This window comes from Manacus candei, unplaced genomic scaffold (assembly GCF_025592945.1).
Source record: "Manacus candei isolate 608988 ecotype Guabito, Panama unplaced genomic scaffold, ASM2559294v1 h1tg000084l, whole genome shotgun sequence".
In the NCBI taxonomy this organism is placed as follows: Eukaryota; Metazoa; Chordata; class Aves; order Passeriformes; family Pipridae; genus Manacus; species Manacus candei.
In genome coordinates this window covers 4,264,525-4,277,643 of record NW_026138132.1, presented here as the reverse complement: position 1 = coordinate 4,277,643, position 13,119 = coordinate 4,264,525, and the positions used below count along the sequence as shown (strand labels likewise).

At 47.9% G+C, this 13,119-nt stretch overlaps 1 protein-coding gene across 2 annotated transcripts in view; it reads left to right on the top strand.

The window, feature by feature from the left end:
- The window catches only part of SLC23A2 (solute carrier family 23 member 2), a 58,200-nt gene that overhangs the window by 15,373 nt on the left and 29,708 nt on the right, over nucleotides 1-13,119 (top strand). For both annotated transcript variants that reach the window (XM_051811841.1, XM_051811842.1), the window contains exons 2-3: nucleotides 9,359-9,637; nucleotides 10,932-11,030. In XM_051811841.1, coding sequence (XP_051667801.1) covers nucleotides 9,506-9,637; nucleotides 10,932-11,030 — 231 coding nt within the window. In that variant the 5' untranslated portion in view covers nucleotides 9,359-9,505. The remainder of the gene's footprint in view (nucleotides 1-9,358; nucleotides 9,638-10,931; nucleotides 11,031-13,119) is intronic.

Genomic DNA, 13,119 nt, shown 5'->3' with positions numbered 1-13,119 from the left:
TAATCAGTGTAAAACTTTCCCAGTGTGTGACCAGCTGCTGGGTTTGTGTTGCTCACTGCACTCAGTTCTCTTTCAGGAGTGAGGATCTGGTTCAAAAGTAACTGTAGAAATCAGCCTTTGGGAAGGAGCTTCGTACCCAGAGTTGAAAAAGTTGGCACATGACCCCGATTTGCTTAATAAATGGAATTTTTCCTAGATGAGTCTCTAACTTCACCTTTGTTTTAATGTGATTAAAGTCTTGGAAAGAAGGGAGCTTTCATCAAAGTGCCAAGTGCAAGTACAAAGCAAGCTGAGAAAGGACCCAGTGTGTGCTCAGGTTGCTTTGAGGGCCGTGAAGGAGCTTAACGAGCTGTGTATTAATATCCAGAATAACGGGGAGGTATCGGAATGCTCAGGTTATTAATTCTCCCCAGGGACACTGTGAGGACTCCATACCATTATAAATCAGATTAATGTGCCATACACTGTGCTGGGCTCCAGGTAGGACTGTAGAGTTTTGTAAGGAACAGTGATACAGGATTTCATTCTTATTCCCCATGAGTGTTGTTGCCACCCAGAGAACTCTGCAGGTGTCAGTTCAGAGCAGTCACTTGATAACAGGCTCTAAAATCGTTATGTGTCCTAGATTTTCCTTGCACTTCTTAGGAATTTATCTCAGTGCTTCAGCTGTGTCCTGCTTTCATGGTCAGACCTTCTTCTCTGACCATGCAGAGCAGTGATGGGATCTCATCCTGGGGAGGGTGGCAAACACTGCACGGAAACTGGGCAAAACTGCTGCCTTTTGGAGCAGTAAAATGGGAGTAATGGGGTGAAAGATGAGCAAGGAATAGCTTGGCCAACAGTGCTTTGACCAAACACACCTTCAGGTTGACCTACACTGGAAAAACTCATATTTCAGATCTTTTAGTTTAGAATCACAACCTAAATAAGCTCCTTTTTAATAATTTGACTAACCAAATTTGTAATTTTTGAAAGCTGTGAGATCCTTTGTTAAACATCTCATTCAGCTGGATTTAAGTCCCCTTCTCAACCAGCTCATTCACTCAGGAAGTTAATGAGATTTAACTAATGTGCTTTAAATCAACGGAAAGGTTTGAGCTCGGCATAGCTTCCCTGCCTGTCTTTGTGCAGACTTGCCCTAATAATGTTGGTCAGTTATTAAGACACTGTTCTGGATGGCAGTCAAAATACCAACTACTTAAAAATTCATTAGTGCCTACAAAGAAAGAATATGTTTGTGCTTTGAAGAGCTACTTTGAAGTGAAGTGAGAAACCAGCTCAGGACTGAAACTTCTTGACGTTCCCATCAGCTCTTTTTAAAACATAAATTTAACTTTTAAAACTTAAACGTTAGGAAGTTTGGGTGTATTTAGCAGTATTTTGTCTGCCTCTGCTGCAGGTAAAGTGACGTCTTTTTGGGTAGTTTTGCATTAAATGTGAAACCTGCTGTCCTTTTAAAAAAAGTGTGGCTGCAGTTCAGTGGAGGAGGGGAATCTCCTTCTCTGGAGCTTCTGAGGATGTGGTGGCATCTCAGGGCAGTTTCAGGCCATGGGAAGGAATTCTGAGTGCAGGAGGCGCCTGGTGAAGACAAATCCCAAGTAATCCTGGGACCAAAAGGCTCAGTTTCAAACAGCCTGAGGGAAAACTCGATTTAAGACTAAAGCAGGAGGATGTTTTTTACACATAGCAACAGAAGATTTAAGTGTGGGTTCTGGGCACCTTTTTTCAGGCCTTTGAGATGGTGAAAATCCCCCAGAAGGTATAAAAACACCCTTTGGGCGCATCTACAGATCTGGACAGTGGGTGGGACCTCCCAGGTGCTGTGTCCAGGTCCCAGTCTGGGATGTGGCTGTGAAGGAGTTGAATTGTGGTTGTGGTTCTGCAGACAGGGCTTTGATTGCATCGCTGAAGGACTTGTTGGGCTTTATGAGCCTCGACCATGAGAGGCTTGTGGAATGTTTTTAACTGGGGGCAACCTTTTTGCTTTGTAGGAATACATCCAGCAGCTTTGAGTAGCAGAATTAGTGCTCTTTTGGTGGCTTGTAATTTGGTCATTAATACTTTACACCCCCTTGCTTTGTTTCATGTGTAAAAATTTATAAAAAACAAGTTTCTCAGGCAGCTTTAATGTTAATTTATCTGTGCTGTAAGGTGGGAGGTGTGAACAGCTGTGCCAGGCTGGACAGGGAGAGGGGGAGCCTTGTTCCAAGGTTCTTCTGGTGTTAAAATAACATTAAAATGAGGATCCAGATAAATCCAGTGCCTGGAGCTGGTGCACAGCAAATAACAAAGAAGAGCCCGTTGTTTTTAATACCTTAATGGCACAAAATCAGTGCAGAAGTTTTGGGTGATGGTGTAACTGCAGCCAGTGGCAATCTGGAGAAAGCTGTTATTCCATAATTAACTGGGAATTGCCTTGCCTTTGTGTGGAGTTGTGTGTCTGGCCAGGGGTAGCTGTACCCTGTGAGCAAACTTTGTCTAATTGGAGCCTCCACAACATTCCTTAATTGTCTGCTTTGGAGCACTCCTGTTTCCCTGATCTTGGGTACAGTGTGTTGGTGATGGAATTCCTTTCAGAGCTCCCCCGATCTCTTGGCATGCATCCTGCCACTCCCTGCAGCCAAACACAGCTCCCTGGATACTCCTAGCCCTGCCCTTCCCCGTGTCCCAGGGATCCAGGCTGTTGGCAGCTCTGTCCCACAGCGTGGTGTTTCTCCATCCTTTGCAGAGCAGGATGAGCTGCTTGGCCTAAACACACGTTTTTAAACCAAACAAAGTAAATCTGGTGTGCTTGTTATTGGTTTCAGTTCTTCACAGCTCTGACACTGCAGGAACTGAGAGTTTGCTCTTAGTTGCAGTTTCCAGCCTGTCCTTCCCAGAAGGAGCTCCCCAGTGCTCCCAACCTTGGGCCTGAGTGACTGAAGTGGGTTTTAAAGCTGGTTTTATCTTCTGCTGAGGCTTGGTGCGTTTAACAGTAAAATGCCCTGATGTGCAAAGAGTCCAAGTCCCTCTGCACATCTCTGTTGTGTGTCTGTTGCCAAAAATAGAATCTCAGACCTCGAGGACACCTCGATTTGAGTTTGCCCTGAGTTTGTGGTGCCAAACACTTGGAAGTGCCACAGGAGCTGGAGGAATTCCAGAGGCACCGCTGCAGTTCAGGTCACCCCAAGTGTGGCAACTTCTGGCTGAGCATCATCTCTCCCTGCAGGGGAAAGGCAGTGCTGTTCACATGAGTCTGACGGCTAATTAAAATAATAAATTGATGATTGTAATTAAGCAGTGACCTTAATTTGATTCTAATCTCCTTAGTGTGTGCAACAGCCAGAGCTCTCTTGGCTCCCCAGCCGTCTGTGACGGCCAAGAAGGGCCTGGTTGGATCTGCCATCGCTCCTTCCCGGGGCGGTGGGATGTGGGACATTCCCACCAGGGTGCTCCTGGCAGCTTTTCCAGCAGGGCACTGCAAAGGATGGGCTGTTCCATCGCCAGCTGGTTTTATAACCACACTTGTTGTGCTCCCTGTACCAACATTTGCCTTGTGCAGCACTGAAGGGCCACCAAAAGCAGGACAGTTCCTGGTTTTCCACAGCTGAGGTGGAGAGAGAGGCCCACAGGTGCTGGCTGGGGACCAGGGAAGGGATTGTCCCCCTGTGCTGGCACTGCTGGGACCACACCTCCAGGGCTGTGTCCAGGGCTGGGCCCTCATCCCAAGAGAGACACTGAGGGGCTGGAGCGTGTCCAGGGAAGGGAATGGAGCTGGGAAGGGGCTGGAGCAGCAGGAGCAGCTGAGGGAGCTGGGGGGGCTCAGCCTGGAGAAAAGGAGGCTCAGGGGGGACCTTCTGGCTCTGCAACTCCCTGACAGGAGGGGGGAGCTGGGGGGGGGATCAGGCTCTGCTCCCAGGGAACAAGGGACAGGAGGAGAGGGAATGGCCTCAGGCTGTGCCAGGGGAGGGTCAGGTTGGGCATGAGAAGGAATTTCTTGCTGGAAAGGGTGATCAGGCATTGGAAGGGGCTGCCCAGGGAGGTGGTGGAATCACCATCCCTGGAGGTGTTCAGAGCACTCAGTGGAGATAAGTCACAGGTTGGACTTGATGATCCTGGAGAACTTTTCCAACCTGAGTGATTCTGTGATTAACTAGTTCCTACTGTTTGACACGTGAACCCTGTGCAGAGGAGGGAACACACCTTTCAGAGTAGCTGGGGCTCTCCTTTTAACCTTTTCACCAGCTTTCACTCCTGACTGACACCTGCAGCACAACTTGGTGTTTGAGGGAAAGAACCCACGAGGTACCCAAATCCCACTTGTGTGCAGACAGTAAAACATTTGTGGCTGTGCAGCAGCTCCTGTCTGCAGCTGTGGCTTCAGGGGACCTGGTGCCAGCTCTGAACCGCTGCGGCCCCAGCACACAAAGCTCTGAGCGAGGCTGCTCGTCCTTATCTGCTGGGTTTGGGTTGAGTCAGCAGCCTCCTGGCCTTTCAAACAGCTGCTCAAATCCACCTGGAAAGTCTGAAGTATTTTGGTGGACACTGTGTAGAGAGCCTCGGTCCACTTGGAATTGGAAAGATCTTCATGGTTGTAGAAGGTTTTTGGTTTGAGTTTGGCGAAGAAGGAAATGCATAAAGCTGCTTTTTGGTAAGAATACCTGCATCATCCTGACACCTTGGAAAACCAGGGATTTCAGGGTTGAAAGTCATGGAGGAGCCTGAGCTCCAGGCTGAGCTTCTTCCAAAGGGTTCATCCCCAGGTCTGCTTATTGCAGAGGAGCTTTACAGTATTGACATGTCCTGAGCCCAGCTCTGCTGCCCAGTCCTGGTGCTGCCAGGCTCACAGCACCTGGCAGAGTGTTGGCCCTTCTAAAGGATGTCTAAAAAACCCCAAACCAACCCAAACAGAGAGAAAAACCCCAGCAACCCGCTGCTGCCCCAAGAATGTCACAGCCTGCAGGTCAGGGTGGTTTTTTGTTTTCCCCAGTCTTTGCTTTGCCAAGCTCTGGATTCAAATGTTAATGTTAAAGATCCTCACACTGCACTGTGGGGATGAACTGCCATCACAGCAGATCTGATTAAGGGAATATTTGTAGTGTGGTTCAGCCAAAACCTATATCAAATTCTGCTGCTTTTAAAGAAAACAGTGCACACAGGGAGAGGGTGTCTGTATTACAGTTGCCTCCTCCTTTGATGAGTTCATGACCAGTTCTCCTTTCCACGGTAATAAAACCCTTTATTTGTATCAGGACCTTCTGTCCTGCCCAAGATAAGCCTTGAATCTACTGAGATGACTTTTCAATTGATTTTTTTAGACAGACTCACCTGTGAGATAGAAAATTTTCATGCAACCTGGCTTGGCACGTAAGCAGATTTTCCTGTAGGAAAACCTTTACTGTGCTCTCCAGTGGATGCTTTTATTTGTAACAGAGGTTCCAGAGCAGAAACTCAGAGGCAGAAGGTGCAGCAAGGAAAAATATGTTCAATTACAGTCTTGTACATCTGCATCTCTGATGGGCTTCATCTTTCTTTCTTTCTGTGGACTTAGAAATGCATTGTAACTTGTTCAAACAAAATAGGAGCAACCTTGGTAAAAGGGAAAACTGGTGTCAGTAGAGTCATGGAAATGAAAAAAGGATGATGTTGTGTCAGCCCAGGCACTGCCACCGCTCTGTGTTCCCTCCTGATGGCTCTGAACCTGGAGGGAGGTTTGTGCTGGAGAAAAGGCAAAGTGTTGAGGATGCAGAGGAGCCTTTCCCTGCCCAGAAGGGTTTTCCTTGTGAACTTGCATCTGGACTATCCCCTGCTCTTAGTCTAAATCCTAATCTTATCTTCAGCCCTGTAAACCCTGGCAGCTTCTGGCCTTACTGAGTTAATCACACTGGAGATAGTTTGGTTCAGAAAGGTGAAAATTAATCAGTGTCCTGATTTCACTTCCAGCCTTTCCATTTGATGCAGATAATTCATTTTACAGTGTGTACCTGCCTGATTCCAAGGGGATGAGGTTCACCAAGGCCAAGTGCTGGGTCCTGCCCTTTGGCCACAACAACCCCCGGCAGCCCCACGGGCTGGGCCAGAGGGGCTGGAGAGCAGCCAGGCAGGGAGGGAGCTGGGAGTGGGGATGGACAGGGAGCTGAACAGGAGCCAGAGTGTGCCCAGGGGGACAAGGAGGCCAATGGATCCTGGCCTGGCTCAGGAACAGGGTGGCCAACAGGGCCAGGGAAGTGATTCTGCCCCTGGACTCAGCGCTGGTGAGGCCACCCCTGGAGTGCTGTGTCCAGTTCTGGGCCCTCAGCTCAGGAAGGACATGGAGGGGCTGGAGCAGGGCCAGAGAAGGGCAACAAGGCTGGGGAAGGGACTGGAGCACAAGTGCTGTGAGGAGAGGCTGAGGGAGCTGGGGGGGCTCAGCCTGGAGAAGAGGAGGCTCAGGGGAGACCTCCTCACTCTCTGCAACTCCCTGCCAGGAGGGGGGAGCCGGGGGGGGGGGTTGGTCTCTTTTCCCAGGCAACCATCAGCAAGACAAGAGGGCTGGGTCTGCAGCTGTGCCAGGGGAGGGTTAGGCTGGAGATTAGGAAGAATTTCTTTGCAGAGAGGGTGCTCAGCCATTGGAATGGGCTGCCCAGGGAAGGGGTGGATTCTCCATCCCTGGAGGTTTTTAAGATGAGACTGGATGTGGCATCAGTGCCATGGGCTGGGAACCACGGCGGGGTTGGATCAAGGGTTGGACTTGATCTCAGAGGTCCCTTCCAACTCAGCTGATTCTGTGATTCTATGATTATGAATGAGTTTTATCTCTTTTTCCATGACTTTTCAGCTTCTGAGAATTGGTTTTGCTACAGAGGCTATAAAAATGTCTGAGTCATGTGTAGCTGAGCTGGTTGGTGAAGGATATCTCAGATGACCTCATCTGCTGCCTCTTGATTTCTGCTTCCCTTTGACACTCCTGATCACTGAATAAAAGTATTACAAAAATCTGATTATCATCTGTGCCATTAAGTGCAAGTTTAATTGCTGAGCAGAAGCAAGAAGAGTTGAGAAATTTGTTCTCCTGGTTTTTCTTGGAGCACCCACGTGACACACACGTGTACACACACACTCCCCTCTGCAGGAAAAGCAGCAATTGTTTGTAAATTTGGAGTTGCTTGATTGGGAACCTTCATCTAAACACTGGTTTAGCTGTTGTGTATCAGCTCTCAACAGTTAATACAAGGCCAGCCTGGCTGCTCTCCTGGTGGAATTCTCGGGGCCGGTTCCTGAGGCGGATCCCAGCCTGGAGGAGATGGCAGTGCTGCTGGTTTGCAGTAAAATGGGATTATAGGGTCTTTTCTCTTTTATCAGTGGAGATGCTGGTTAATGCCAGCTAAGCAGCTTATGGTGCCAGAGGACCTGAAACCACATCTCGTGACTGGCAGGTTTCCTCACTCCGGGGTTTTCTTGGCCTGGGGCCTTGCTTAGGGAGGTGTCCTGCTGCCTTTTCCCTTTCCCTTCCCAATCCCACCTGATAAAGCTGCCAGACTAAACCTTGCCTGTCTCCATCACTGATTTTCTTGGAGAATAAAATAAGTCAACATGGACAGAAAAAGGCAAAGTCTTTTGTTCTTTTGTGCTTGGAAAAAAACCCCCTCGTGGCTCCACAGCAAAAGCAAACAAAGCCCCTCCAGAAATCCCAGCCCAGATCCCCCAGTGCCCCCAAACCCTTAACCAGGACCTGTCTCTTTTCCACCCTGAGCTGCACTTTGAAGAGGAAATCTGTGGTCATTGTAAAAATGGTCATTGTAAAAATGGGAATGACTGTTTTTCTCCAGAGTAACAAGACAGTGAGTATTCAAACCAGTTTGGTTTTAAGTCTAAGTGAGAAGTAATTAATTATGCTACTTAATGTTTACTTTAATATACAAGTTTTAACCCTTATTTGGAGACACTGCCTTTCATCCCATCTTGATTTTATTAAGGCTTCAAGGCTGTCCTGGTGCCCATATAGTCTTGTGTAGGTATATTTTCTCTCCAGAAAAGTTACATTGCTTTGAAAGATTAACATCTCTTTCACCTCAAGTAACCAGAATTTTCTAGCAAATGGGCAATTAACAGCTATTAAGAGGTTCTAAAATACCACTGTTGGAAGAGTCTTTGTCAGGTTTAGTTATTATTGCAATTACAGTAGACAGGAGCTGCTGGCATTTCCTGAGCAGCATTTGAAAGGGAAACTTAAGGAAAAAACCCAAACCCTACTCTTTTTTCTTTCTGATATAAACCAAACTGTGTTTTTTCAGTGTCCATCAGCTGCATTTCCACCTCTGTTGATTTACTTGAACATCTCATTACCTTACTTTTGAAGTAACCCCTCTGTGCAGTGGGTTTTGCTGCTTTAATGTGCTTCTTGCTGCAGAAAATTCCACTTTCTGTGATTTTTAAAAGGCCATTTTTCAAGTTCTGTCTTGTACTTTCACCTGTATCTATTCACCCACAGGTGTTTGTGGCTTCATTTTCTGTTTGAGGCTCAGGAACCTCAGGCTGCAAAACTTGCTTTGCTGCAGAATTTTCTGTGCTGTCCTGCAGGAAGTTTATGTTTAAATCCGTTAAATGCTATTCTTTAGTCCTGGAAATGGCAAATGTGTGGATGATGATGGGCAGGGAGGGCTAATTTAAGGAGCAAATGGGGGAAAATTGTACTGTAGTGACCCATCTGGGAAAACAAAAAGGGAACTCGTGGGCTGTAACATCTTCCTGTTCCTGTGCCAAAAGAGTAGTGAAACTCGTTAAAATGCACCAGTTTATCCTGAAGCTGTTGCTTCAACATCATCAGGCAGATGACTTGGAACATCCCTGGAACAACTGGGATAATTTTGGGTGGGGATGTTCAGCAGAAAGAGCTGTTTCTGTCTGAATTAGACTCACTGAAAGGCAGGTCCTTCACTGTCCATCTGGTCTGAGCTTCCTGGATTCTTTTATTTAATAATGAGTTATTTTCAGAAAAAGGATTCAGTTACACAGAGGTAACTGCAAATTTACACTCCTTGAGGAAGCCCAAGTCCTGTCTGCAGTGGGTGTTCAGCTGTTCTACTCTGCTCCTTACCTGGAGCACAGGTGTACTTTGTTCCCAAAAAATTCCATAGAAATGGCTGTGAAATGGGAAAAAACCAAAGGTTTCAATTTGCTACTAATGATTGAAGATCACAAGAGAAGAACGAGAAAATAATCACAGTATTCCTATCCTGAAAGAATTTAAAATACCTTCGGCTTTATATTTAAATGATAGTCTGTTAATTATTGGGGAGGATTGATGAGAGCTGGTGAGTCATGAGCATGAAAGGGAACCCAGGCTGTGGGGTGGTGTGAATGTACACAGATCTTAGGGAATAAAAATATCCATCTTCAGTTCCAGGAGCCATTGATGCCAACGACACCCTGATGTCCCAGCTGGATTACTGAGAACTCTGGTGACTCCTGGAGGTGCTGCTGTTCACATAAGGAATTGTCCTCAGTCCTTGGCCTCTCATCCCAGCAGCATCTGTTTGGGTGCTGAATGCAAGTCCTGGACATTCTGGAAACGATGGGGATTGGCAAAAACACCACCTCGAAGTCGGTGGAGGCGGGAGGCTCCACGGAGGGCAAATACGAGGATGAATCCAAACATCCCGCCTTCTTCACCCTGCCTGTGAGTATCACACTCCAGCTCCACGGAGCCAGGCTCAGTGTGAATCAGGCCATAACGTTCTAGTCATGTTCTACAAACCCCTCATTGCCACAAGCAGTTGGTAACAAACCTCTTTTGCCACTGGATGGTGTTTACACGGAAACACGGCGGATTGCCGAGTGTGGGTGTTCCCTGTGTGCTCCCGAGCTGGGCTGCTCCCTGGACAGGCAGCACCCCAGGCACTGCAGGACTGGAGCAGTTACCTGTCCTCCTGCAGCATGGGCACGAGCCCCTGGTATGGAATCGTGGAATCATTAAGGTTGGAAAACACCTCCAAGATCATCAAGCCCAACCTTTAACCAAATCCCACCACATATGTCACGAAGTCTGCTTGATTTCTGAACACCTTGAGGGATGGGGATTGTACCCCTGCCCTGGGCAGCCTGTTCCAGTGTTTAAACACTCTTTCAGTGAAGAAATTTTCCATGATATCCAACCTGACCCTCCCCTGGCACAGCTGGAGGCCATTCCCTCTCCTCCTGTCCCTTGTTCCCTGGGAGCAGAGCCCGAGCCCCCCCCGGCTCCCCCCTCCTGTCAGGGGGTTGCAGAGCCAGAAGGTCCCCCCTGAGCCTCCTTTTCTCCAGGCTGAGCCCCCCCAGCTCCCTCAGCTGCTCCTGCTGCTCCAGCCCCTTCCCAGCTCAGTTCCCCTCCCTGGACATGCTCCAGCCCCTCAGTGTCTCTCTTGTTGAGGGCCCAGCCCCGGACACAGCCCTGGAGGTGCCCTGGCAGTGCCAGCACAGGGATGGGCACTGCCCTGGGGCTGTGACACCCCATGGCTGGGACAGCCCAGGGGCCACTGACCTCCTGCCCCCTGGGCACCCCTGTGGTCACGTTCAGCCCCGTCAACCAGCATGTCCTGAGTTGCTCAACTGAGAGTAAAAGACAACAGCGAGGAAACATTTGCTTCTCTTCTTCTTCTTACTCAGATGTTCTGTTGGAGAACTCTTCCAACCAATCTGCTGCTGGTTCCCCCCACCCCCAGCTGGCACTGCACAGGCTTTCAGGAGCTCTCTGGGATGTCTTTCAGGAGCTCTGTGTGATGTCTTTGAGGAGCTCCATGTGATGTCTTTCAAGCCCCTCTCTCTCCCCAGACCTGCTGTTACAGAAATGATGCCTTGCCGTGCTTGTCATGTTTTCTGACAATGTCAGAGGCAGATGGCAAGTACCAAGGGAGAAAACTGAGAGACACGAGGTGTGATTGCAAAGACAGTGTTTATTTTAAGACCTTGTGTTTGCTATTTGTTGTGTTTTTAAGGTTGTGATAAACGGTGGAGCAACGTCCAGCGGTGACCAGGATACGGAAGACACGGAGTTGATGGCCATCTATACCACAGAAAATGGCATAGCAGAGAAGGTATGTGGTGGTTCCCTTGTAGATGAGGACTCGTTCTTGCTGTCTCAGTTCATCCTTTGCCCACCCCAGTCCCACGTGGCTGTGATTTCCCATCTGAGCAGATGGTGCTGACTCCAGACTCAGGTCACGCTTGGCCCCATGACTGCTCTGGTCACACACTGTGGTTGCAGAACACGGGGCATGACTCAGGGGATGCAGCAGTGAATGCACTTTGACCTGGCACCAGAATTCATAATATGCAAGTTTTTGATTTCTTCATTCCCGCTGGCCTTTTGTGTGGTTTCCCTGGGAAGGTCACTGTGCTGTGCTCATCAGTTGTTAACCTCCTCTGCATTTCTCCAGGGAGACTGGTGGTGCTGAGCACCTCTAAAAGTAGGATCTTTCCCACTCTCCCAATTTCTTCCAAGCTCCAACCTCATAAGATTAATTTTTCTAGTCCTTTTTCCAACTAGAGGCTGCTCATTATTATTGAGTGGCAGCTTTATGAATGAACTTGAGGTCATAAAAACCCTTGAACATTTTTCCTTAGGAAAACTATGATTCCCTATTCAGGGAGACCAGTTGAGGCCTCAAAGGACACCAGTTTGGTTGTGATTTTTCCAGCTTTTTACTCCATTCCATCATCCCCTAAGCCTGTTCAATAATAATCCTGCCAGCTGAGATGGTTTGAATCTGAGCTTTTATTTAAAATAAGGACGAGGATTATGGTAAATCTGAACAGCACTTTATGAAATGTGTACTCCAGCTGGCTTTGTGGTGAAGCCTTGTCTCTGAAAAGCCTCAACTTGACCTAATTTTTCAAGTGTCCCAAGTGAAACAAGACCAAAGCTCTCCTGATTCCAAGAAAGAGCATCTTGGTGCTCATCTGTGTGAGGCTGTTACTTGTGGTGGGGCAAGGATGATACCAAGGGGTGCAGTGGGGGTTTTCCAACTCAGACACCAAAATTCTCCTCTGAATTTCAAATTTAAAATACCCCTAAATAGATGGTTCTCCAGAGGTCTTTTAGTGGTGCCTTTCAGAAGGATGCTACAAACACCCACGTGTCTCAAACACATCTCTGTGACCATCGTGGTCGTGCTGATCTTCAGTGGACAGATTTTGGCAACTGTTGACCTGCATGTCTGATGGCTGATATTTGGAGCGTGCTTGGACTGGAGTGGAGAGAGACAATCTGATAAAGCCCTGAGCAAAAGGTGTTTGGGTGAAATTGTGCAACCAAGATAAGCGATCTCCAGACACCAAACCGTGTCTTCACGGCCTGGTTTTACCAAATGCCTGTTTTTTCTGCTGTCCAGTTGATCCATGTGATCAGAACTGTAAATGATGGGGAATAATTCACCTCAGAGAGACCCATGAGCTTTTGAGCAACCAAATCTACTTGACTTAAAGCTTTGTTGTGGTCACAGGGAATGAACAGGGTGGGGAGGCCCTGGCACAGGTTGCCCAGAGAAGCTGTGGCTGCCCCATCCCTGGAAGTGTCCAAAGCCAGGTTGGATGGGGCTTGGAGCAACCTGGCTAGTGGAAGGTGTCCCTGCCCATGGCAGGGGGTGGGATGAGATGGGCTTTAAGGTCCCTTCCAACCCAGACCATTCCATGATTCTGTGATTCTATGTTTGATCTTGGCTTTCCTTTCTCTTGAGAGATCATTCCCTAACGGAAGACCTTTATAAAGGCCTTTTATATATTTATATATTATAAAAATATATTTTTATATTTTTTATATATTTTATAATTTAGCAAAGAGGCCTGAAATGTCCTTAATCACTGGAGGATGCCCAGTGCTCACATTGGCTCCCAATATTTGTTAGCTGAGACAGTGAACTGTGAGCCCAAATGAGAAATAACTGTTGCTGCATCCCTGTAAAATAAACAATGTGATGTTACTTAATAGAATCCTGGAATGGTTTGGGTTGGAAGGGACCTTAAAGCTCATCCAGTTCCACCCCCTGCCATGGGCAGGGACACCTTCCACTAGCCCAGGTTGCTCCGTTGTGGGTTCTTTATTGAAGGTATTTCTCCCAAGGGTTTGCTCCCCACACTTCATCAGTTTTCTCATCAGAGCCTTTGTCTTGCACTGCTGGAGTTTGT